We start from the raw sequence: 27,589 nt of genomic DNA, 5'->3' as shown, positions 1-27,589 counted from the left end.
ATATATGTTTTAAAATCACAGCAACAAAATGTCCTATAAAACTGACACCAACATGTAAGTCTACAAAGAATCGTGGGAGCCATACAGCAGTAGCATAACATAATGACAAAACCTCCAAATTGCTCTAAAACAAGGCAGCCCTTTCCAGGCATTTGAAGGAGCAATGTGAACTCTCCTCAGGAGAGATTTCTATAATGTTGGGGCCACCTTTGAGAAGCCCCTGTCCTAAGGCAAGCCCCTTGCTTCTCTGATCATGAGGAGGGGGAGGGACTCTGAAGAGGATCTCAATATGTGCCTGGCTTCATAGAGGAGAACAGCACAACTATCCTATTCCATTCATTTGGCCGCCTCAGTCAGTCAATTTGGGGTGTCAAATTGCTGATTATTTAACTTATTCTTATCAGGCACTTCCAGACCATCATATTTTAGGACAGATCTCTCACACTTCTGGGTACATGCTGGAATAATATGCCTTTTACACAGTAAGAGCACACCTTCCTAATTCACCCCCACCAGCCCCAGTGATTAAAACATGCATAATGGGGTGGGCGGAGGGGGGAGAACTCAGATGATCCAAAGCAGAAGTGAAGTGCTTCTTACTATCTTAGGTCTTACACACATGGCCCACAAATGCCTTGGGGAAGTGAAAGAAAAGAATGAAATATTTTTGCAGATCAGGGAATTAAGTCAAAGGCACATTTGCCGAGGGTGGGGACAATAAGCCTGTTATCAGAGGGCTGCAGGCCTGGAAATCTGGTTGGAAGAAAGGAATGAAGAAAGGGGAAAAAGGAATGACCGGTGGAAATTTTGCTTCTGAATATGTCCCACTCATGCAGTCAGTCAGAACTATTGCAGAAAGAGATTAGAAAATACACTTTATGGCTCCAGTAGGCAGCAATCAGTTCTGGTGATACAGACACTCAGGGGCTAAAAACAGAGAGTTGTGGAAATCGTAATGTGGCCCAATAAACAGACTGCTTGGGAAGATACAGAAACTAGGGTTCAAACCCCACCTAATCTGCAGATTCACTGGGTGGCCTTAACAAAATTCCTGTCGTTCAGCATTGGCACACCATCTGTAAAATGGGCATAATGCAGTGATGTATTTGGGGTGTTGCAGCAAGAAGATGGAAAAGGACCACAGCAGCGAACAGTAATCAGTATGCGTGTACGCAACATGCAAACATAACTACACACATAGTTGTGGAAACATTTTGTGACTGTGGGTAAGCCAGGGGTGGTGGAACTTCAAGTCTGCAGGGCCTGGTAGTGGCCCTCTAGGGCCTCTGTATCTGGCCCTAGATACTCTTCCCAGGCCACACCCTCTCTCTTCAGGCTACACTCATCACTGGCCTGCTTCCCACCCCAAATATTTGTGCCCAGCAGGAAGGTGACCTTGAGCTCTCATAATGCCTTCTGCTTGTCTGGGTGAAGGCTAGAGAGGGTGAGTGTGAAAATCAGATAAATGCTCTCCCACTTTTGCCTCTGGCCTCACAGACTTGGTGCCTGCCCAGATCCCCTGCCCTTATTTATTTGTAATAAAAAATAAATAAAGGTTGGCCTTTGTTGTTGTTCATTGCTTGGAAGGGGCTTCTCTGTTGTGTGAGGGTTTTGTTGTTGTTGCCTGTGTTAGAACATATGAACAGCCTGCTGAATCAGCCCAATGACACATCCAATCCAACATCCTTTTTGTCACAGTGGCAAAAGAGTTTTATCACTTTGCCGGGGTACGGGGAGGTATTTTTGAAAGCAGGTCTGAGCACCACCAGTTTGTTGGAAAGGAGTACGAAAGGCTGTATATTGTCTCCCTGCTTATTTATATGCAGAATTCATGCGAAAGGCTAGGCTGGATGAATCCCAAGCCGGAATTAAGATTGCTGGAAGAAATATCAACAACCTCAGATATGCAGATGACACAACCTTGATGGCAGAAAGTGAGGAGGAATTAAAGAACCTTTTAACGAGGGTGAAAGAGGAGAGCGCAAAATATGGTCTGAAGCTCAACATCAAAAAAACGAAGATCATGGCCACTGGTCCCATCACCACCTGGCAAATAGAAGGGGAGAAAATGGAGGCAGTGAGAGATTTTACTTCCTTGGGCTCCATGATCACTGCAGATGGTGACAGCAGTAATGAAATTAAAAGACACCTGCTTCTTGGGAGGAAAGCAATGACAAACCTAGACAGCATCTTAAAAAGCGGTGGAAGACAGGAGTGCCTGGAGTGCTCTGGTCCATGGAGTCACGAAGAGTCGGACATGAATAAACGACTAAACAACAACAACATGATGTGGGTATTTGGCAATGCCCACAACAGTTTTTTACATTTCCAAATCTGTCTCCATACACAAAAGTGGCTGAGGACCCCTCTCGTCTTTTTGCTGTAAGAGACTGTCCTGGCTCTCCTTCTGGAACGTTGCAAGGAGAAAACACGGAGGACTGAATACAAAGTTCTAAAGGGCTGGGCTGAGTTTCAATACCAGGAAAAGGGCAGCTAATGGTTATGTATTTTACTTGCAAAGACACTTGTGGGATATTCTGTCTCAGATGCAAACAAACAAACAAAAAACCCCACCTTGGCTGGCCTTGGGAAGGACACACTTTGACTTGGAGCAGGGAAGTGATATACTATTTTGCCTCTGGCAGCAAAATAACTTTGCATGAGCCTGCACACCCCAGGGGGATGGAGAAACCACGGCCTGCACTGCAACCAGTCGGCCAAAACATTGCTTAGTTTCCAACCAGCTGCAAAAATTCAATTTTTTCCCCTGCTTAAATCCAACTTCTGCTTCTCCTCCCAGACAGGCTCTGGCAGGTTATTAACGCTGCTCGTTAATCAGCATCCATCCTTAGTGGTCGAAGCCACGAAGCAGGACAGCACATGTCCGATCACAGCAGCAATTTGTTAAACCCTGGACCACTTTGCCTCTGTCGCCTGCCCGCCTGGGCGCTATGCGCAGCCGGCGCCTGCTGCTGTTGGCCGTTATGCCTGACGGGGGCGCTGCAGAGACACGAATCGACCGCGAGCCTGGCCGGTGCGAAGGGGGGAGCGACGGAGGAAGGAGCGCTTTCCCCGCCGGGCATTTGGTTTTAAAGGCCTAGGACAGGAGCAGCGTCGGAGCCGGAGGCTTGACGGGCTCTCGCGAAGTGGGGGAAAGGAGAGGTTCTGCGAGCGAGCAAACGCGGACACGTGCGTCTGGAGAGCGCCGCAAGCAGCCGAAGGAGTGCGCAAGCGAGATGAAAAACACAGACACGCACACGTATCAAAGGACAGGAAGAGGATCACATGTCAGAATAATCCCTTTTGCAGCCAGACGGGGCTAGAGGGGACCGAGGTGGCCGGCAGAGGCGATCGCCGCGGGGTTGGAGAGACGCGAGGAGCTCGGCGCAAAGAAGCCTCGCCTCCAAAAAAATAGCTCATCGTCATTTTTTATTTTATTTTAAAGAAGGCACTGAAAGCACCTGAAAGTGAAGGAATGGGCTATTCATCAATCCCCACAAAAGTCACCCAAGCCCAGCGCTGCCCTGAATAGTAGTAACAATATAATAATAATAATCCATTTTTCTGTTAAAGCCGGTGGAATACATAGGATCGCCTCTGAGACACCGGCGATAGTCCCAAGGGGGTGGGGGAGAAGGCCGTGCTTGGGCGACCGAAGAGGGGGTGGTTGGGGGGGGGGTGAGAGGGTGGCAAACCAAAGGCGGCTTTGCCCTCGATTGCACTCGCGTTAGAGGAGCGCCAAAGCGCGAGTCAGTCCGGCGCGAGGAGAGCCGAGTGGAAACATTCGGGCGGCCAAGGGAAGGTCCGAAGTGAAATCGAAAGTTGAGCGAACTCCGAGGGAACTTTCGCCCTCCGAGCCGCGTCGCCGCCTTGACCCTGCGAAAGGTCGACGGGCGAGGAGGAGGAGGAGGAGGACCAGGCTTGCTCCGCTCGGCTTGCTGTGCCAGACGTGTGAACTTCACCTCGTCTCCGGGGGGGCGAAGTTGGGAGGGGGCGAAGGGGCTCTATCTCGAAGCAGCCAGCCAGCGCTCTGCCTGAATCCACTGGGAGGCGATGGGCGGCTGAGGTGGACGCGCCGGGGGAGGCGAAGCGGCCGCGGAGCTGGGAAGCGCGCCTTAGATCCGAAGGCGAGAGAGAGAGGAAAGATACAGAGAGACACGCGCGGCGGGTTCCCACCCACCCCTTCAGGGAAAGAGAAGCACGAGGAGCCCGCAGTCATCGCTGCCCTGAAGGAAAGTGTTTTTGTTTTGTCTGCTCTGCCCCCGCCCCGAAAAGAAAGGTCATGTGGGCACCAAGCTTGTAGAAATATCATCATTATTATTATTACCCTCGCGCCTCCGGAGAAGATGGATTTCCTAGGCGGAGTCATGCAGCATAAAAGCATAACGCTGATCGTATTCCTGGAGTATATTATTTCTGGCCATCCTGGAGCAGGTAAGCGGAATTACGCATAGGTTCCCCATCAATGATGGGGGAGAGCTTTAAAGCCTCTTCGGAGTGTTTTTTTTTGTAGGAAGAGGAGAAGTCGTCCGTTTTTTCTTTAGATGTATAGCCCACTCTGTCACCGAGTCCAGAGGCTGGCAATACCTGTGTCTCATCCCCGCCTAGGTCCCGGTTGTTCCCATTTCAAAGCCAGGAAACTGAGGCACAGAGAAAGTTAATTCTCCCAGAACCATGCTGCACTGGGATTCAGACCAGGTTGAAATGGAATTACTGGGAATGGCTTTTTCAACAGTGAAATATTATGCAAGAAATTTTTGGTTTGCACAAATACTCAGATGCCAGGCTCGACTATAAGGAGAGCCACACAAGATTGAGAGTTATGATTCAGTATTCGCACGCTGTCTGTTTGCAAGTACTTGAGATGGGCTGTGACTCTGGGTGTATAATGTATGTGCATATCAGTGCTTTGAATTTGGACTTAGCGCATAGGATAGTGTTGGGAATAAACATATCCTAATAAGAGCAGCTTTCAACTCATGCCACAAAACGTGTCTCGCTCACCAATATGCACTGTTTCTCAGGAAGAGCATATCTATGTTTCTAACCCTCTCTGGTGAGGACTGAGATGCCTTATCGACGTAGAACATGAACCTTCCCCTCCCATCTGCATGTAGAACCCCTCCAGTGTGCTCCTGTCTGTAAGCATGAGGCTGTGCCCTTGATGGGTCTACCTCAGTGCTATCTTACACTGACTGGCAGCAGTCCTCCAGGATGTCAGACAGGAGTTCTTGCTCAACCTGACATGGGCATGCTAGAAACCGAACACAGGACTAATGGGCTGAGTTATGGGTGGTGTCGCTCCTCAGTGATCTAAGGAGGGATAACGATGGTCGTTCACAATTTGTGACCCAAAACACTGAATGCAGTCATGTTTTTGGCATTACAAGTTGTTCAGGAACATAGGAAGTTGCCTTCTACAGAGTCATACCATAGCTAGTCCACGTTGCACAGTGATGTCTGCTTGACGCTGACTACCAGTGGCTCTCCAGCCAGGACTAACAATAACAATAACAATAATTTATTTATACCCTGCTCATCTGGCTGGGTTTCCCAAGCCACTCTGGGAGGCTCCCAACAGAATATTAATATTAATAATAATAAAAAAGTGATAAAACACCAAACATTAAAAACTTCCCTAAAGAGTGTTGTCTTCAGATGTCTTCTAAAAGTCAGATAGTTGTTTGTTTATTTCTCAAACCCACCTGGAGATGCAGGGGACTGAACCTGAGTTTTTCTGCATTCAAAGCAAGAGCTCGGCCACTGAGCTAGAGCAGTGTTTCTCAATCTTTCCCCCCACCCCCCGACCGTGACCCCCTTTCAACCTTGTTTCCTTCATGCGGCCTCCCCTGCTCTACTGGTAGAAAGGTAGCTATATTGTTTGTAAATAGAGCATCTTCTATTTATATTTTTTATAATTATATAATTGCACCTGGGGGCACCCTTGGAATACCTTTGGAATATGGCCCCCGACTGAGAAACACTGAGCTAGAGCCCCACCACCTCCACCTGCAAGGGAATATGTTGCCACTAGGGTGAGTGTACCATAATGCACTTGGCCATTCCCAAGAACACAAGGCCCTCCCCCACTTTTCATTGGCCGGTTCCACTTCTGTGGGAGTGGTCAGCACTCTAGGAGCCTAAAGAGACAAGTGGACTGCTGAATAGAGCCTCTTATCATTATGAGTAGGTGGGCATATTGGCTGGATGGTTGGTGCAGCAGAAGTGAGAGCTCAGTGGCTGTGAGGATCCTCTCATGCACAGAGCTGCATTGGGTGAGGCCCGATTGTGGCTTAGTTTTCAGACATTATGGCTCTTGATCAAGGAAAGCCGCATGGTGGTAGTAGGCCTGTTGTAAACATTGAGTAAGAAAGGAAATTTAACTCCAGTTTGATTCTCTTTAAGGGCACCAAACACCTGTAAAGCAAGGAGTCCATTTACTCTGCCAAACAGTAGGGCAGGCTATGTTAGTTTTGACCATGATACTCAAATTGTAGAGGAAATTGTTGAGAGGCAATCAAGGGGAATTCCTGCTTCTCAAATATGCTTGTGAAAACCTAGATATCAAGGTGCACGTATGAAGTTTCAACTATATCCAAATTCCATTCAGCTGCATTTTTTCAACTCCAGATCTCTGTAGGGCTTTCTATCCGCTGCACCACACCAGGCTGCATCTTCCGTCTATATACAGCTTCATAGCCCATGCTTGCTATTTTGGTTCTGTTGAAACAGCAGATAGGATGCAACCCCCCACCCTACCCCTTCTTGCCAATGATTACATTGGGTGGTGGATTATACCCCTTAGCTTGGTTGTTCCTTCTTCTTTCCCATTTGTTCAACAGCTCTACAAACCGGTGAAACTGGTGTGTGTTTTGCTTTTTACCTCAGCGATGGCAAGCAAAGGGAAGCATTTAGTAGTTTGGTTTTGTGTTAGTGAAAAGCATAAAATAATCTTGTGATGTACAATAGATGACAGATTATGAAACAGATGAATGCATCAGACAGAGGCTTCTCCCATTATCTATTCTCATCAGAATTGTTGTCACTTTCCATCAATCATACACGGCAACGATCAAATTACCCCTGATCCACTTTGTTTTCAGCCATTTCCCCTTTATCCTGTAACCAGTGTAAAAATGTCTTACCGTATTAACATTTAGCAGCTATATAAAGTTAGAAACTGCCCAGTCTTCATACATTAGGAGTAGCATGCCTTGCTAGGTTTGTGTTACTCTGTCCTGGACTGTCAGATGTTATTGAAGATGTGCCACTGTGGGACTGCATTGTGTTGAGAGCTAAAACCTCTTCACTGACCCTAGTGACTCGGATGACCTCAGCCACTGAGAATCAAGCCCGGCCTTATTTGCATAGTTCCACCCTTTCGTGATCTTATGGCCAACAAATTTCAAAGGGGATTAGACAAATTCAGGGAGGATGAAGCTACCAGTGGTTACTAAAGCCGATGGCTATGTCCTACTTCCATGGTTGGAGGCAGCATGCTTCTGAATTCCAGTCGCTGGAAATTGCAGCACGGGAAGAGTGCTGTTGTGCTCAGATCCTTCTTGCGGTTTCCGCATAGGCATATGGTTGGCCATACTGAGAACAGAACGCAGGACTAGATGGGCCATTGGCCTCATCCAGCAGGCTCTTCTTATGTTTTTATGACCAAACCCTGGCTCTCCCTGCTTGATCCCACTGGGTGCAAAGCTTTTGTACAATAGTGATGCAGTATTGCTGAAAGACTGACGATCAGAAATTGAGGGGTGAAGTTAAATCCAAATGGTTGATATCATTGGGATCATGCTACAGTAGTTGGTTACTAGACTAAGTAGCATGGCTGTTTCCACACAATTAAATATGTTTGGCTGCAGTAATTCCCCCCTCACTTCCCTCAAACAAAGCAGAAGCAGAGTGGAAAGTGGGAAACCATTTCAGGTCCATTTTAATTTTTCTTTAAGGGTGAAAGGGTAAATCAGGGAATAGGAGAGAGGTGATTAGATCAGAGGACTTTGAACTAAGAAATAAGCTAGCATTCTGGTTATATGCCTCCTTCAGAGGTTAGATAGTAGGCTTATATTTTAGCAGTTTGTGGTGAAGCTTTAAACAACCTCACTTTCCCATTCTACATTTAAATACCCTACAGTCTCCACTGGGAAGAATAGCTCTCAAGATAAGTTTAGTTTATGTTATTTCATATCATAAGCTTTCTATTTTAAGTGATACCACAGATCCATCCATCCATTCATTCGTTGGTTTTGTATGCTGCTTTTTCCACAAACACCAAAAATGTGTGGCATCACTGTGTGGCAGATTCTGACCTTGTTTAGCCAAATATTCAAAGGTGACCTCTTCGGACCTTCTTCTTCATCATTCAAAGGTCTTAGACTGAAGCAGGCATGGACTGGGAGAGTGAGAGAGAGGGCTGAACACCTGGACGGAGCTTAGGTGTTATATCACTATAGAGTAGTAAATCTCATCTTCTGCTCTTACCTCTCTTACCAATATTAGCTAGATCAGCCTTCACAAATCTGATGCCCTCCAGATGTTGTTGGACTACAACTCTCATGACTGATGGGAGTTGAAGTCCCAAGAACATCTGGAGGACACCAGCTTGGTAAAGGCTGAGCGATTCCACCCCCCCAGTAGCACATAAACTATGAAATTTGTTACCACAAGATGTGTTGATGGCCACCCATTTAAATGCCTTCAAAAGGCAATTAGAATTATTACAGGTGAAACATACTCAGAGTCGCAACGTGATTTCATGCTCTTTATTCAGCTCATAGTGGTGAGGAGGAATGAATGAATGTCCCCTCAAAGTATCGGCTTTATATACATTATTTACACAATGGGCTGCACATGATTGGCTAATTCCGGAATTCTACTGTAAGCCAATCAGGTTGTGGATTCACTTCTATCTGGAGCATGATTGGGTGGTTCCTGCCAACCAATCATACTGCTGCATTGTTCTAGGACCAATCAGACTGCTGCATTCTAAATCCTATTGTTCTAGGACCAATCAGACTGCTGCATTTTGGGTCCTATTGTTCTAGGACCAATCAGACTGCTGCAGTTTGGATCCTATTCAACTCAGTACATAACAACGGGACACATGGTGCATTGCACAATTATATCAGCAAACAAGAAAGATTACCATTTCAAAGAGCCTATGCATTTCAACAGTTATAAAGGGAAGGGATAAAGGGAAGAGGCAGACTGCTTTAAGGAGTCAGGCTTCATGGAACAGATTAGCCTACTAAAATGTATATATAAAGAGGAAGGGACATATATAAAGAGCTTTTCCATTGCACCATTTAGAATTAAAACTAGCAGCAGCACCTTTTTCCAAAGAGTTGGTTGTAGAAAGACTCCCCTGGTTTTCCATTGCTCTCAAACGGAACATGAAGCATCCCCACCATGGGTGTGGTGTGACAACAGGAGCCTATGTACCATGGGCGTAGCCAGGATTTATTTCGGGGGGGGGGGGCAGGCTTTATGTTGGGGAGGGGAAGAACCAAGATATCTGCAATGCAATTGTTCAGTTAGTTAAGTATTTCTATTTACAGTATTTACTTTATCTTGGGGGGCGGCAGCACACCTGCACCCCCTGACTACACCCATTCTATGTAGCAAATGTGCTTGATGTCAGCAGTTATTGAGAAGCAGTGGTGGCCCTGGCAGTACTCCTGGATGACATACCATTATCAACATCCTATCCAAGAGGATGAAGGAGAAGCCGACTGATTGTGATGAGCCATAGTTTGGATCTGCCCAATTCTTTGCATATAAGATTTTTTAGGAATGGGAGCAGTCAGGTCATGGATGCCTACTTCCAGTGAACACACATACTTGGAAGAGATTCTTCTGACAGCACAGAGGAAGCATGGCAGAAAGTAGACTGTGATCCACTCCACTGGTGTGTTGCTAGCCAATTTCCAATGCTTCACCTAACATCTGCTGGTTACTGGGATCACTGCAGGGCTAGGTTGACCTTAACTATGGTAATTCAGCAATACATTTCTTCTGTCCTTAAGCAAGCGTGCCTAGTCAGGATCCCTTAACAAAGAATAGTTATGCCACGTGTGTATGTATTTTTGTGTAAAATACACTTTACTAAATTCTAGTAAAGAATTTAAAGTGCTTTCCAGTGGCATTCCACTCTTTCAGTGGAGCAAGAAACCTGGCCAGTCTACCCTATATACTGGTTTATTTATTTTTCTATACTGCCTGTGGTTTGGTTTTTTCTTATTTCATAACATGGCATCAATGGGTGAAAGGCACTCAATAACAAGGGCAGACCCACTAACTTGAAACATCAAATAAGGATGGGTTTGCATAACTGCTAGCTTGGAACATGTGGCTCTTTGAGTATATCATGCAAAGGTTGCTGCAGACCCACTTTTCAACCCACATGCAGCCAGCTGAACTCGGTAAGGCTATGTGCACACACTATTGACTTAAAATGCAGCTGGGTCATTCTTTTTCTCAGTGTGGTTTGAAGCTGGTTTGAGGGCAAACATATCAAAACACAGTATTTTCCTAGATCTGGATTGTGGCTAATGCCATGTGTATAAAGGTAAAGGTAAAGGGACCCCTGACCATTAGGTCCAGTCGTGGCCGACTCTGGGGTTGCAGCGCTCATCTCGCTATAGTGGCCAAGGGAGCTGGCGTACAGCTTCCGGGTCATGTGGCCAGCATGACTAAGCCGCTTCTGGCAAACCAGAGCAGCGCACAGAAATGCCGTTTACCTTCCCACCGGAGTGGTACCTATTTATCTACTTGCACTTTGATGTGCTTTCGAACTGCTAGGTTGGCAGGAGCAGGGACCAGCAACGGGAGCTCACCCCATCGTGGGGATTCGAACCACCAACCTTCTGATTGGCAAGTCCTAGGCTCTGTGGTTTAACCAACAGCGCCACCCGCATCCCACCTGCGCCATGTGTATACCACGTCCCAAACCAGCTAATCTGCTTTCAGCCATCAGCCATCTGAAAGGTTTGCCCAGCTTTTCGATGACTATGTCACTGCCAGATGCTCCAAACATTTGCCAGAAGCCCTCCAACAAACAGTCACCTTGCTGAGCGACTCCCCTGGGATAGCAGGGTAAATGCATAAATAGCTGAGTGGCATTGATTATTGCGCAACGCCATCTATCAAGAGCCAGGCACCATCCACCTCGGTGACATGCAGCCCCCTGGGAGCGAAAGGAGGAGGGCGCACTGCAGCCTTGATTGTTTAGCCTGGCATGAATTATTCAAGGAGTCCCTTTTGGCATTCAGGGTAAGTCCCTGGTTGCCGGAATGCTCTGCCCCTTTGCCCGCCGTGCCCCACTTCTATGACCCCGTGTTTCAGAGAAATAAACCAAGTGACGGATGGGCTGCCTTATTGGCACATTAATTGCTTCCAATGCAAGACTCTTAATCAACTGCAGATTTTGATCCGACTCTTCCCACCCGCCCCCCTCTCCACTCATTTGTCACATGTGCTCTCCTACTCTGCCGTTCCTAATGACACAGCAGTTCAGACAGGAACCATTTATTGATGTTGCTGCATTAGCAGGCACAGCAGATAAGCCTCCTTGTCATCACCACTGATTAGAAAGCCAACTGTGCTCTTCCCCACTCTGCCTGCTCCATAAAATGCATTTAGAAAATTGGTGGCGGGGGGAGTGGAGGAGAGAGAGAGACAGGCAGTGGGATGCTTTCCGATTCCATCTCTAGGAATGAAAAGAAGCAGATTTCCATTTTAATTTTGAGCCACGGGGCGAGCGTCATCTGTATTCATCTCCTGTCATTCTTGCATTCTGCGGATTCATTGGAAACCAGGGCAAGTCTGCTTTTGAAACAGAGCCATGCAAACAGAGCAAGTCCATAGTTATTGGGTTAAACCCAAAGGTTCCCTTCTGCACGGGGAAAAGGCATAGCTGATCACCCAAGGCCTGTTTTACATCTCTTGCTGGAGCAGAAGAAGGTGGGAAGTAGATCGGGATCTATTGGTGATTTGCAGCGCAGCAGCAAGGGTTTCTGACTCGCAGTGGTTGGACAACAGCAACAGCACAATGACTCCCACCACCGCAGGTTGGACTGCTGAAATGGAAAAGAAAAGAAAAGCTTGAAGGAACCAGACATGGATTTTAGTGTTCAGAACTTGGTTCAGTTCTGGTACTTAGAACAACTCCCTGATCTCACTGCAAGTTCAGAGCACTCAAGTTATTCAATTCTAAGTTCTTCAGTTCCTTTTGCACCTGGCTCCGGTTGTTTGATCTCTAGTGAAACACAGAGTAGATCCCACAAGGCTGAAGTCTGCCTTCCCCTGGGCTAGAGGACAGGCAAAGAAAAGTGAACCTAAATCCAAAGAGGTGCTTCCATTTCCACAAGCAGACATTTGAGAACCACTATGGGATTCTTCCACTAGTTCAGCCGTCCCCAGCCTGTTGCGGGACCACAGCTCCCATCATCCCTGAACATGGTTCTTGCTGGCTGGGGCTGATGGGAGCTGGAGTCCCAACCATCTGGAGAGCACCAGGTTGAGAAGAGGGTGCTCCAGTGCTTGCACAAGCAACTGCAGAAGACAATTAGCGTCTCTCCCTCTCCCCAATTCCAAAAACCTTAAATCCAACCCACAAATTTTAGTCGATACACTTTAGACATAAATAGTGTGTTCTGCCTTTTAAAAAACTTTCTGTAGGTATGACAAGCATAAAGCCATAGAACTGTGAGAAGCCCTAGTTCAGCATGATATTCTGCAGCAGAAGCATCCTGTGAAATTGTGACAGAGGTAATGGAAACGAGCATGGAAATGGATTTGGAACAGGAACAGAAAATGTGTAGCCTCTGGTTAGAAGAACTGGAAGTGAATTCTGATTTTAACTACCTTTAGAATGGAGCTATCAACTACTGCTTTGCTACTTCCTAATTGTATTTATTATTGGAACTCATTTTTTCATGCACTTAGGGCCATTTGATGCAATATTTCTTCTGATGGCTTTATGGCACTGTTGAGGCGGGCTTGATCATTTTCTCTCAGGTCAAGTTCAAGCATTCAGGTCTTGTTATCAGCTGCTACATGAAGTACCACTGGGCTGCCACTGTCTTAGGACTGTTGCCCTAAGTGTGGCCATGTGGGGGCCTCTCTAGTTTGCTCCTCCTGCTGGCAGCTGCTTCTAATAGCAAGTTTTTGTGTGTGTGCTGTGTGACTCATGGTACAAGCGCTCCAATTTTCTCCTTTTTCTGTCACCCTGCCCTGTTTTCAGGAGGTCTCACAGCCACAGTAAATTATGCACATTCTTCTCCTTAGCAAAGGGTTTCAATCAATGCATGCATCATTTTTTTAAACAATGATTTGAGACGCAGAAGGTAGTTCTGTACGAAGACATTTTAAAAAATGTTTATCCTGCTGTATTTTATCCTCTGTATTTGTTTTTAAATGACTGGCAAGCTTGACTTGCATTATGATCGTATTGTGCACCAATTAATTTGCCAATTAATTTCTCATTTCACAACTGTTCCTTGCAAATATCTGATCTTATCAGCCGAATTGATGCTTGGTTAAGCAAAATCTCTTTTTGGCTTTTCCGCACATTTGATAAAACCGATTCAGTGGGTAGGATCCGATTTCCGCAAGGCACAGCTGTGGAAAGAGAATATGTCTCAGACCCAGGCAAATCAATTGGTACACAATGCCATCCATCAAATTTGGGTTAAATGAAACTGATGGGTGGGCCCATAAGTTTCTTTGAGACTTTTTGTTTGTTTGTTTTGCAGAAAGCAAACAATACATGCAAATAATAATAATAACAGTTAATAACGGTGTTACGTGCTTGGTAGGGAATCCAGGGCTGGGGAGGGACTGGGTGATACACAATGGTGCAGAATATTGATTTTATGCAGTTTTGTCTCGTTTTGTTCCCTGCTGCTCGCACTGCAGATTCAGCGAAGCTACGAGCCTTCCGATGCGACGGGCACTCCTGCAATCCTGCCGTGGGGAACCTTGCGACTGGAAGAACGCCAGTCACGCTTACCACCTGCGGTCAGAACAGCACAGAACTTTACTGCTTTTACCCAGACCACCATCTTCTCCACCACGGCACCTGTGGACAGCCCAGGTGCACCAAGTGTAACGCCAACCAGCCTGATAACTCTCACCTTCCTTCCGCTATGACGGACGACTTCTTCCTAAACCCCGCCTCCTGGTGGCAGTCTGCGCAAGGGGTGCACAGGGAGGAGATCCGGCTGGATTTGGAGACGGAGTTCTACCTGACCCACGTCATCGTGGTGTTCAAGTCGCCTCGCCCGGCGGCCATGGTGTTGGAGAGGTCGCAGGACTATGGGCAGACGTGGAGGCCGTACAAATATTTCTCTGCCAACTGCACGGCCACTTTTGGGCTCCCAGATGATACCACCGAGGAAGGGTCTCTCTGTACCTCCAGGTATTCTGACGTGATGCCTTGCACCAGAGGAGAGGTAGGTGACAGTGACTGAAATCTGCTTCACCTTTCTGTGGTCACTGAGAGATTATGCTAAAAACAAAGGTTAGAAGCTGCTGTGGAAGAGAGCAGCCCTGGTGTAGTCATGGGCAACACATGTCGCGTAACCTTTGACAGCCCCGGATATGGTCCTATCCTTCCCTATTTGTATCATCCAGCCAGTTTAGCAGAGTTTGGGTGAGCATTGCTTCAGAGAGATGGAAATGAGCATCAAAATGCACATTGCATGGAGATGTTTCTTGTGGAACCGTAACTAGGGTTTTTTGTTTAGTTTTTTTTAAAAAAGGCCTAATCATATAATTTGTTTTCCAAAGAAAGAGAGATTTTAAAAATACACACTCTGTGAAACTGTTCTATTTTCAACTGACAGTTTTTCTATATAAAGCAAAGTCATTTGCATGGCGATTCCCGCCCCCTCCCACAGTTGGAATAAATAAAGACACCGGACACCAGAATTAAGGTTAATGGGCGTAAAATGGCCACAACTTTATTGATTACAGGAAAGAGCGGTATTGGCTTTGGCATTGGCCCTATCAGACTACCGGTATAAAACTGGGAAGGGTTATGCACCAACAGGGGGAGCCCCTGAGATGCACATCCCTAGGCACTCCCCAAGGGGTTACCGCTCGGGGGGGCGCTTTAGGCCCTAGCCTCCATAGGTTTCGGACGAGGCGACGCCCCCCGGAGTCCTTTAACAAACTACCCTTCCACATTTGGGGGAGGTGATGGCGTTCCTCCCCCCCAACTTATTTGCATCATAATACCCCTGCCAATGCCTAACCGCTAAAACCAAAGGTGTTGTGACGTTTTGCTATGAGGTAGGCGAAAAAACCAAGTGGCATCCAAAATACAGCCAATTAGCCAAATGGAAACACTCCTACCAGGCCCCTTGCGGCGACCAGCTGAAGCCCATAGCAAAGTCCAAATGCGAACCTAGAGGGTGGGTGGGAAAACCGCAGCTGCTGCGAGGAACGAAAAGGGGCGAGCATGGGCTGCCCCGACCTTAAGTGCCCCCTGGTGAGCCCTCCCCCACCGCCAGCCGATCAATGAATATTATCGCGGTCAATGAATATTAATGAGATCTTGGGAATCCTGAGTCCCGCGGGACTGCAGCCAGCCCCGCGAGGATGTAGATGGGGGTGTGAGCCCGCAACCCCCCCCCTCCTTATGTCGGGAGTGGCTTTGTCATGTTGTCAGTGCACATAGAGTACTAAAAACATTGCCAGTGCCTCATTTTCAGAAACCTGGCTCCTGCGCTTCTACGTGTGTACATGTGTGTGTGTGTGCGCGCGCATGCCAGTGACTATTTTATGCAAGTCTGATTGACGCACAATCATGCACACGCTTGTTGCTGCTGACCTAGAAATGGCTAGAAAATGGGGCAGAATGGAACTGGGTGGGGCTTATGCATGCTCCGCCAACATACTGGGAGGTCATGAATGGAACCCCTGCGTAAAATGGTTGCCATAGCTATCTAGCTATCTAATCTATCTATCATCTATCTATCATCTATCTATCTATCTATCATCTATCTATCTATCTATCTATCTATCTATCTATCATCTATCTATCTATCTATCATCTCTCATCTCTCTATCTTAATGTTTTATTTTTTTCTTATTATAATATATTTGTTTATGGGGCATAAAAAATATATTATAATAAGAAATCTCTGCAGCAGAATCCTGTGCAAGGCAAGTGGGCGATTCATCTTCTAATGGTACTGACTGACAGCTGGAATTCTCTTATAATTGTTTAGCATAGTATATCAGGCACGTGTGGCTATGTTGACATATCCCGCTCTATGGCATCCAAGTGATTTTTGATGCCTCATGAACCATGTTCAGGTTTTCCCACTTGTGGAGTCTCTACTCAGGTGGCTTCTTGCCTTATGAGCACCCAATTTAAATGTTCATAGAGGGACAGGGAAAGGACTGGAGGCCACCGCTACCAACGTAGCCTATCCCCTACAGTTTCACTTTACTAGCTCACGCTCTGGCTCCTCTCCCTTCCGCTCCTTCCTGATCAGAGCGATAGGGGAGAAACCCAGTAATTCACCTTGCCTGAAACTGTATGGGAACTGAAATGCAGCCAGGCTTCAAAATCCGCACTTCTCTGGATTTTATGATGAAGCTCTCTAACTAAAAGAAGTGTGAAATAATTGTGCATATCAGGAGGACGTGTTCTTAAAGATGAACATATTAGTCAAAAGATGCATATGTTAGTCAAAATAGCGTACAAAAATGCACTATATCAGGGGAAATTTCTTGCAAAAATGTGCAAATTAGGCAAACTGGTATACAACAATGTGTATATTTAGGATAAACGCTCACCGAAATGCTGGTGAATTTTCATGAAGAATTTTAAATTAATTAATAAATGGCAAAGTGCTGCAGAAATGTGGTGAACCGGATTTGAAAAATGAGAAACTGAATTCAAACAATTGTTAAGAAGTAGGTTTTTTTCAAGGGTGCTGAGAGTTCTTAGCAGATCCCCTGTTTGCTCCCAGAGCTACAAGCCTAGAGTGCCCTGGGAAGTAGGATTGATCATTAAGACACTCTGGAAACTGTCTCTCTCAGCAACTCTCAGCCCCCATTAACAAACTACAGTCCCCAGGATTCTTTGGGGGAAAGCCCTGACTGTTTAGGGTGTCATGATGCTGCATTAAATCTACAGTGCAAACAGGCACCAAATATGTTTAATGGGGCTTAAACATATGTCCAGGTAACTGTGCATAGGATAATTTATTTTATCCATTCATGAAATTCATATGCTGCTGTAAAAACAAACAAACCTCAAAGCAGTTTCCGAAAAGATTCCGAAAAGATTTCAGCCTTGAAAGTAGAGTTATCGAACTGGACAACCAGTTATCCAAACTGGTTGTCCAAATGAGTCGCGTGACTCTCAGCTTACTCCCCTTTCCAAGGTGTAGGATATAGCAGTGTAAGTACTTGTCTTATTTTTCATCTTCTGAATGCCTTCCTAAGACATGGAAATAGTTACATAAAGTTGCACCGTATTGCTATTTTACAGAAGGCAAGAGAGGCAAGTAAATTCAGTGGTGGAGCAAGTTCTGCTGGTGAAGGAGAATGCAGGCATAGATATATGCCTGCTGAACTTCAAAAGCTTGCATTTTTTCATTTCTTTGCTTTGCTACCCATAGAAGTTGATCTAATAAAAACCCTTCATCTGGCCTGCTTTAAGAAGATCGTCAGTCGCATGTGCCCCAGTTTTCAGTTTTACATTCACCTGCATTGTGCCAGTTAAACAGAAGGTGTGATCAAAAGCAGACGCTTAGGTTAAAATGCTGGTGCAGATTTGTACCAAAGCTAAGGTCTCAGATCAGATAGAAATAGGAATGGATGTGTTCAATTTTTTGATTTTGATTTTTGTATCGTCCTTATCCTGCGCTGGAGGGATTTGGGAAATTAGAAGCATGTTTTTAATAAAGCAGAGCAGCCGGAAATGAAAATAAGTCTGCAGGAGGAAGAGTTTGGAGCACTGGAAGGGTGGCAATTGCAATGCTCCCCTTTGCCGTCGCAGGAACTGTAGGTCAGAAAAGTCTGATCCACCAAGAATTTATCGACTTGCTTCTCTATTTATGTTCCTGTCAGAATCTATAGGAGGCCAAACTACCAAAAGTCCTTTCGTTCCATGTGAGCGTCTCTTGTGACAGATGACACCAAGGGAGTGTGCTAGAATGATTACTGGAATGCACTGGGGGAAGAGGAATTGTGTATGCCTGAACAAGGTAACCCGTTGCTGTGGCAACAGGTTAGATGTGCCCTGCTTGATGGACCTGTTTAATAATAATAATAATAATAATAATAATAATAATAATAATTTATTATTTATACCCCACCCATCTGGCTGGGTTTCCCCAGCCACTCTGGGCAGCTCCCAACAGAATATTAAAAACACGATAAAACATCAAACTTCCCTAAACAGGGCTGCCTTCAGATGTCTTCTAAAATCAGATAGTTGATTATTTCTTTGACATCTGATGGGAGGGTGTTCCACAGGGTGGGCGCCACTACTGAGAAGGCCTTTGGCCTGGTTCCCTGTAACCTCACTTCTCGTAATGAGGGAACTGCCAGAAGGCCCTCAGAGCTGGATGTCAGTGTCCAAGCTGAACGATAGGGGTGGAGACGCTCCTTCAAGCTTTGCTAGCCAACCTATGTGGATTGGCACCACATGCTCTCTTTTCAAACCACACCAGTGGATCAAACACTAGATTTTTCTAATGCTTTCCTTCCATGAGACTCAAATTCAGATCTCGTTCAATCATAACTGCCTCAGAACTCACAAACCTGAGCCTGAGGAAAATAAACCAGCAAAAGAACCTGTTTCTGGTTCCAAATCTGCCATGAAGCCACTGCTAGTTGAGTGGAAGGACAAGAGCTCTCACACTTAGAGCCGGTCCTGCCATTAGGCAGTGGAGGCGACTGCCTCAGGCAGCATATGATGGGAGGTGGTGGTATCCCTCGGCTCTTCCTCCTGAGCTTCCTGACAACCCATTCACAATATTAAGTCCCTGTCTGGAAGCCCCCATTGCTGCGATTAAGAGGGCGGGGATTCCCATAAGCGCAGCTGCATATATTTAAGCTGTTGTGATGGTAGTCGTCATGATTTGGGAAAATGCAAGAGGTTAAGCCAGGACACCCCCCCGCCCCCCAAAAAGATGGCAAACTCCAGGGCCACCTATTGAGTCTAACATGGTCCTGGAGTCAGCAGATCTGCTTTGGCCACCATGACAAAGAAAGCTCATCATTCATGACTCTTTAGTTATTCCAACTTCCAGCTGGAAGAGATCGGGGAAGGGATTAGTTGCTCATAGAGGCAAGTGCCCAAATGTTATGACTAGGGCTGTCTGTTCAGCATTTCGTTGAACTTGAGCTGCAGAGGAGATAAAATGCAGAGGCAGGGGAGGAGGGGAAGCAGTTAACTCCAGCAGAATAAACATGCAGATAGCACCGCCAGGTTCTGCTTCCCCAGAGGAAAGGGCTGTAATGCAGTGTGAGTGTGTTGGGGGAGTGCGCAGTACCAGGCAAATATGGTTTTGCAGGGGGGAAAGCAGAATGGAGAACAACTCAGAGGCAGCTACGATGGAAGAGGAATCTTCTTCTAACCTGCATTTTAATGAGCCACATCTGCAGGCTTGCATTCTCTTTTTCTTCTTCCTTCTGTTCCCCCCCCCCCCCAACTTGTAAGCTAGCCAGGAAAAGGCGCTGTTTTTCTAGCATTATTTCTGCACTTCCTGACATGCTGGACAGCAGATACTGAATAGATTTATCATCCTCTCGTCATTATATAAACGCCCAGTGAAGCTCCTGCTTCATTGGTCAGACCTAAACGGGAAGGGACCTGGGGAGCTGTTCCTATCAGAAATTGTTGACTTTTTTTTTTTTTAAAAAAAAAAGTTGCTTCTTTTTTATGTATAGAATTGACATTTATTAGGCTACTATCCCACCCTTCTTTTAGAAAGTAGGAGGATCAGAGGGGTTCCAGTGATCCTGAGTCCAGGCACTAGTTAGCATCAGGTGCTCCCAACTCCATTCAAGGCACTCAGAAGAAGCACTTTCTGAATGGTCCTCTCTGTAAGGACAATGGCTGATAAGCTTTCTTCTTTTCTCATCTGAGTTCATTCTAGGAAACTGGTTCAAATCTAACTGAGATTGGCAGGCACCGAAAGCAACTACTATCTGATGGCAGGGTGTGAGCACTGAGCTTGATGGTTCACAATCCCAAGGCCCAGACATCCATACCGCATTATCATCACCATGACTTTGGCAAGATAAACTGGCTACTTTGTGACAAACTCAGTGTATTCATACCTAGGACTCAGCTACACTCAAGTCAGTTATATCGTTGTAACTCCATTGTAAAGATGCAACACCAGATGGCGCTCTAGAGCACAAAATTTATCTATGCAATTTTAGATAGGGGTTTCTTTCTTTTGTTATAACGATCTAATTTATGACTTATTTATAGTGGTTCTCTTCCTGTGTGTAGATCCAGCCATAGAGTTCATTCATAAGTTCTGTTGGGTGCTTCTGAGGTGGGGAGGACTAATGGTGTGATCCCAACCTCTCCTCTGCATTCACTGTGTGCACCTGTTATCAACTGCTGATGGTGCTGAAAGGAGCCAATCTCTTTTGCTGTCTCTTCTGCTATCTCTTTGCTGTGTCAGAAGGAGGGGACAAGACCATCCCTCCAGTTGTCCTTCCAGCAGTGGCCTCTCCATGTCACCAGTTGCCAGCAGGCGATAGAGGGGTTCGCTCTAAATTTTATTTCAGCTTATTATTAATCATCATCATCACAAGGTTCTGGTCTTTGATTGCTTTTATTTTGCATTGATGCAGGCTAATTGCTTTATGCAACTTTGTATTAGTTGTTTCATTGCCTAGAGATCCTGCTGACTAGGATAGGCAGGACATAAATTTAATATGGTAAATGAATAATTGTGCCTGGAATCTTCTACCTTATAGAAGGCGCAATGTGCCTTCATTGTTTTAATTTTCTTCTGACACCTCAGGAGGATCTTAAGATCCTTTCTTAGGTAGGCTGCCATAGGAGGTCATGCGTAAGAAGTGCCCTGACTCCATGACTCACTCATCCTTCTTGACTCTGGGCATGAATTCCCGATAAGAGGAGCTTTTGTTGTGGCCACATCGTTTCACGTCAACTCCAGTCTGGGAGATCAGGCTGTAATAACAGAATTATCTGCATTGGGGAATGGAGAATCAAAACATGGACCCCACGAATGGCAGGAAATCAAAAATCTGAGACATTGTCTCTGGAATGAAGATGACCCTCTTGGCCGGAGATAAAATATCAATGAGATGAAGACCTGCCAGCTGCTACTGAATAGGGTGGCGGAAATACATCCCCTTCATGATGGTTGTCAGCTTGCATTTTCTGTTGCTCTAAGGCACTCCTAAATTCCTTGCTGCTAAAAAAAAAAAAGATAAAGGGGGTCAGGGCAGGCAGGGATAATAATATTCCATTTATGATGAGTTGCAGCTGAGCGACTGAAAACAATAGCATGTGAGAGGTGAGAGCGAAAGGAATTCTCGCAAAGCACAGAGCTCCAGCATCAATTGGGATTATGCAAGAAAGACAGAGTTTAGCTCTCTTTTCTGTGGGAGCATTCAAAATAATTCAGAGATCTCTTCCATTCTGTAAGTTCTTGAAAGTTAGCAGCCGAGCTCTGAAATCCTAAGAAGAACTGAAAGGAGGCTGGAGCTAGGATGGTGTATTGGGGTAGTATACATCAGGTTGAAGCCAGAGATGTCCACGGTTCGACTCTCTGCTTGCCCCACTTGTTGTGGGGAAGACTCTCACTTTGTACAGCAGACAGGCAGAAAAGGGGGGAAGGTGAGGGAACCACGACAACTTGGCAAAGCTAGCTGGGCTAGATCTCATAGGAGGGCCCAATCAAGCAACGCCACATAAAAAGAACAAAAGGTAGTCAATGAGAGGGAGAATTGATTATTGGGCCGGCGTGGTGGGCAGGAAGCAATAGGTTAGGCGCAAATGAGATAAACTGCAGCAAAGCGAGCTGGTGAGGGAGACCAGAGCAAGTTGTCTAAGCAGGCAGAATTTTACTGGCCTGCCTAGAATTGTCTCCTCTTGGCCAGTTGCCAAAATGAATGTATTTGTTATGAGCAGCTAACATCCCTGCCTTCCTTTCCCAACAAATTCATTTTCACAGTGGTCTGTTGCCCCCTTCTAGTCAGCAGCATTCTACGTCTTTGGTAATTCAAGAGAGCTGAGGAAACTGCTCATCCCAGAGCTTCATTTCTCAAGCAGAAAGAGGCCGTGAATTAATCATAGAATTGCACTTTGATGTGGGAAGCGGAAGTTCCATATAAAGATATTCAGAACCCGTTGGGACAAGCCTATCATACAATAAGCTTTGTTGCTGATGGATCGATATCCAACAGCTCATGGGGACCAAGAGATGGCAAAATAATATGAAATATGAAAGGCAAGGCCAGAAATACATATTTGCAAAAGAATGGAAAGTACTGGAAACCTTTGCTATCTGTCTTCTTCTTTCTAGAAACTAGAGTCAAATCAACTATTTACTCAGCTTAAAACAGATCTTAGGAACACTTATAACAGGGCAGAACAATGATGGAACAAATTTGCCAGTTTTTAAACGTTGCATTTTCTTTGTTGTTGATTTAATTTGCAAGGAACCATATAGCACAAAAATTATTGTTATCGTATTGAGGAATGCTCTGAGCAGCTGGCATCCTGTTCTAAAAATATTCCTCAAATGATAACACCACAGTAGAGTTTCAAGGCCTTGATTACAGCTTTCACAACTGGGAGGACTTCAGAAATGTTTCTGTCACCAAACAAGTAGCTTGGTTCCAAGAGGGCAATGCCACTGGAATGGTCCATAATAATGTGCTATATGGTTCTTTGTAAGCCTTGCTGAGATGTACACTTTTCAACTATAATGTTGTTTTGTCTACCTTATTATAAACACCTACTTTCACTGCAATGATTTACTATGCTTTTGGGTTTGGCTGTGATCTTTCCAAAGCCTTCTCTGACATTGATTTCTCAGATGATGGCTGAGAGGAAGATGTGTGTCGATACCCAAAGACACTTCTTTCTTCTGTTAAGAGACACCAGAGACTGTAAACCACCTTGTGATCCTTGGATATAGGGCAATATCTAAATCATCACCATCATCATCATAAGGCGAATATAGAAATCAGGGGTTGTGTTGGTTTCAGTGGGTGTCCTTAGGTATTTCATGCCATCAGCAAAGCACCAGACATTAAAAGCAAGCTAAACATGTAAAGAAATGCTAGTCCACATACACATCTCAGACTTTGCTTGATGGCACCTAGAACTGCAAAAAACTGTTACCTCTAGGTACAACAGTGAATAGGAAAAACATTTTTTTGTGTGCATGCGCTCCTGATACCCAGCTTCAGGTGTTGATTTCAGGATCATGTGACTATTTGGGGCTCTTGGATTTTGAACTTCAGAAGAGGAAATCTCAGTTCCAGATTTATTCTCTCAGTGGCTTTTGAATTCATATTGAATTTCAGTGCTTCTCTACCAACAATGGAATGGTGCTATCTGAGCTAAATAAGCTTGTCGGTTAGCCTTTGTTTCCATTAACCAAGCTCAGGCAGGCACGTGGATTGAGTAAACTTGGTCACTGGGCTTTAATTCTGTCCATCGAAAGAATGCTGGGCACCTGTGCTAAACAGAATGGGCTGTTTGCACATGGTTCCATTCCTCAGGGGAATGTGGACAGCTGGCCGGAAGGGGCCTCTGTTGTTTCTCGTGCTTCCATTGATCAAGGAATGTGTGAACACCTGCACTGGGCAGCCTAGGCTAGGCACATTGCCCATTGCTCCCAGGAGCAAGGGACATCTCCAGTTTGAACCCTGGGCCACTTGCAAATTGGTGTCCTCTAAAGAGATGGGAAGACGATGGGGAAAAGAACAATGAGGTGATGTCAATGGAAGCCCTGATCGAGCTCCAGACAGAGTGTGTTGTTGCCCAAAACCCAGGATGAGAGAACTCAAAGTACTTTTTGCTGGCAGGACTCAAGACAAAGCAAAAATAAAGGTTTCTGAATCTGCAAAGTATTATCCATGAATAGTAGCTTTGAAACTAATGTAAACAGTGGTTTTTAGCGTTCTGCCTTGAGGGAACAATTGTCCCATTGACTTTTAAGCTGTCGTGAAATTCTTCTGTTCTAACAGGGAATTCTCAGCATCCTCCCTAAATCACAATTCCTAGGATCCTTTGGGGGAAGCCATGTGAGTTAAATTGCTAGAAAAACACTGTAAATGGGCTGCATAGCTAAATAAAACCTCTGTTGATCACATGTGGAGAACTCGACTTCATGTTAGATTGTTCTCTCTCTGCTTCCAGGTGATCTTTCGTGCCTTAACTCCTGCTAACAAGATTGAAGACCCATACGGTCCTGAAGCACAAGACCTCATGAAACTCACCAATCTGCGGCTCCTCTTATTAAAGAGACAAGAGTGTCCTTGCCAAGGCTCAGGGCTGCTGGAGAAGCCCCACAGATTCTCCCATTATGCCATCTATGACCTAATTGTCCGAGGCAGCTGCTTTTGCAATGGCCATGCGGAAGAATGCCAACTTGCCAATGGGACAGTTGTTGTGGACAACATGGTAAGTATTCAAGTTATGCCTTCTTAAAAACAACATAAAACAGCCCTGCATATCTAGGGCATTAGATTTATCCTTTTGCATGGCTAATAGACCACAGGTTGTTGAATGTGGCCACAGTGTGTATCTCCAAACAATTAAAATACCTGTTTCAGGCTTCTCTGATCAGAACTTAGGCCCAGCTCAAATGTTGCTGTGGCGACAGGCCTGCTGCAGAACTTTCACACAACCAAGCTCTATGCCACTGTGGTAACATTAATTTTATTATAGCTTTTGACACGGAATTCTTTTCAGCGTTGAGCACAAATGAAGTCAAATCAGATATTAATGAAATCACAATAAAAATAATATAGCCAAGGCAGTAGGCCCTCTGGTTGTTGGTGGGGTCAGTCTAGCTAGAGTAATCTGAACAATTCATCTACTGCTGATACCTTTCTGTAGAACAGGCTTCCCTAACCGGGTATTCTCCAGATGTTTTGAACCACAACTTCCATCAGTCCCAGCCAAGACAGGTGCAGTGACACATCCACTTTATCCAAATTTCCTTTAGCATGGGATAGGATGGGATTGTTCTGCACATGAAAGTTCCATAAGAGTTACCAGGTTGATATACCTTGGTACTTGTTACTTGTGCAGAAAAGGACAATCATCACAGGATGGCAACTCTGTTCTAACATAATGTCTCAATCCCACGGAATATCTGGTGAAATTAAATTGGAGAGATATCTGCTTCTGAAGCGGTATGCCTATGTGACTTTAAAGTTGCAGTTCTGCAATTATGAATGAAGAGCTAAACATCTAAGACATGTGCTTTCATTATTCCTGGCCATACTCAATGGATGTGAAGTGTTAAACTATTAATATTTAAACACTGATGAAATACTAACAATGTACGGGGCACTGGATATTTCAAATAATTCCCTTTTTTGAAATGAAGGAAGGAAAGAAAGACCTGGAGGGAATGTTAAATCCTCTTCTGATTAACAGCGGCTCTCAATTCCAACCTTATTTTGGCCTCTAGAGAAATGCCAGATTTGCAAGGAGTCTGGGAATTAGTCGTTTTTTGGATAAGCTGGGAACAAGTTTATAATTACATCTAAAACAAAATGACAGAATGAGGGCAAATTTGCAAAGCTCATTTGGGTTTTGTGACTTACATTTACCTACATGTTCAAAAAAATAAATAAATTGTAAGAACCCTTTTCTCAGTGTTTATCTTTCCCAGCAGTTTAAAATGAAGTTGATTAAAATGCGTTTGGCAGGTGATGATGAAATAGCGAAAGGCCTATTGCTGTGTCAGGTGGGATGCTTGGAGAGAGAAGCAGCGCTACTGCTAAGGCCTTCTAAGCCAGGGGTTGCGAAGAACCTCATGCCCACCAAGCCCCTTTGGCCTATCCACGCCCACCTGCCAGTCCCCTGACACCATACAGGGAAGACTGCTTAAAAACTCAACAGAAATTAACTGGACAAAATAAATTCAAAAATAAGAAGTGACATAACAATAACTAGGAGGGAGCCAGATAGATCTTTTGGGGCAGGTACAGCCTAGGCACATCCATGGACTAGTGCCAAGAGTATCCACCATGGACCTGTTCAGATGTTGTTGGACTACAACTCCCATCAACCATGACTGTTGGCTGGGGCTGATGGGAACTGCACTCCAGCAACTTCTGAAAGGCACCACATTGGCTACCCCTGGACTAGGTCCTCCTTATAGATCTTGCAGTCCAGTCGCAGCCTCCCTCCACACACATCCTTACTCAAATGGGGAAATGTGCACACAGCACCAAAGAGTGATTTTTGCCGGTCTCTCCTATTGGGCTCTAGGACCTTTCCCTATACCTGCTGCTTACCTCCCTGCTTTTCCCAAGGTGAGTTTACTTGTCCTTGAGAGAAGAAAGGAAGGCAGAAGAGAGGGGGGGTTTCCCCCTCAAGCGTTACAGCTGAACACTTGGAGAACCCCTCAGGGGTTTCCGAGCTCCCAACTTTAATGTTTCTGGGGCACAATTAATTTTGGGGGTAAACACAATTGTGCTTCCCCATCCCTCCTGCTGATAAGGTTTGCAGCCCCCAGAACCTATATGAGTAAATCTGTTAGGCCTCAGATTGCCAGAGGCCAAAAGAGAACTTCCCTAGAACCAAACATGGAACAGTTCCCAAAGAGCTTTTGTCATGCACACACAATTATTATACAGACATGACCTTCTGCCATTCCTACTATAAATACAAATCAGGCAGCAAGAAATATCAGGAGTTTAAACAAAAGGAACTAGAATGAGGCAAATAGGTGTCTTATTTTATAGAGGAAAGGTCAGAGGACAGTCTTATATTTGGAATTGTCTTCTGCTTGAATGGTGAAATGCATTGTATTTCTATTTCAATAACAATAATTATCATGTGCAAATTTCCTGCAAAATTTTTACTCTCTTTTTTGTGAAGGAAATCCCCCCCCCCCCCAATTTCTCTCAGCAGTGCATGAACTGGTTGTTGTGTATTGAGTCAAAGGATTTTATATCTGTATTATTATTGTCTATATTTGCATTAGGGTAAAGTAACTGCCTTTTGGTTTCAGGGGGTACAGCTACTATTGGTTCATTTAAACTGCTGTATTTGGATCCTCTGTCTTATTGGTTTCCTCCAAAAGGCAGGACTGTGATTGCCTGATATTGTTCCCTCCAAAATGTATCCTTTCTAGCTAGTCCCCTGTCCCTATAAATGTAGCTTTCCCCTCCTCAGTCTTCAGTCTTGTTTGCTGTAATAAAGAAGTGTTACTAGAGAACTGTCTCCAGCAGATCATGTCAAGAGAGCTGAAATCACAAACCCCACGTCACAACAACTGGCGACGAGGATGGGATCCGGAATGCTGAGGAGCGGTTAAACGCAGCCCTGCCTCAGAGTCCGGATTGCAGCTAAGAACAAGACTCACTGGCC

At 45.3% G+C, this 27,589-nt stretch overlaps 1 protein-coding gene across 3 annotated transcripts in view; it reads left to right on the top strand.

Moving 5' to 3' along the window:
• The first annotated feature begins 2,695 nt into the window (after positions 1-2,695).
• Positions 2,696-27,589, top strand: part of LOC310671232 (netrin-4-like) — a 60,787-nt gene continuing 35,893 nt past the window's right edge. For 2 of the 3 annotated variants that reach the window (XM_083426974.1, XM_083426973.1), the window contains exons 1-3: positions 2,696-4,434; positions 13,927-14,462; positions 24,398-24,661. In XM_083426974.1, the coding sequence (XP_083283100.1) occupies positions 4,347-4,434; positions 13,927-14,462; positions 24,398-24,661 (888 nt within the window). In that variant the 5' untranslated portion in view covers positions 2,696-4,346. Of the gene's footprint in view, positions 4,435-13,889; positions 14,463-24,397; positions 24,662-27,589 lie in introns of all 3 variants that reach the window. The other variant, XM_083426975.1, reaches the window with a different exon arrangement.

The sequence above is a fragment of the Podarcis tiliguerta genome, assembly GCF_965153285.1.
Source record: "Podarcis tiliguerta genome assembly, chromosome: 2".
NCBI lineage: Eukaryota > Metazoa > Chordata > Lepidosauria > Squamata > Lacertidae > Podarcis > Podarcis tiliguerta.
This window is presented reverse-complemented; position numbering and strand designations above follow the sequence as displayed.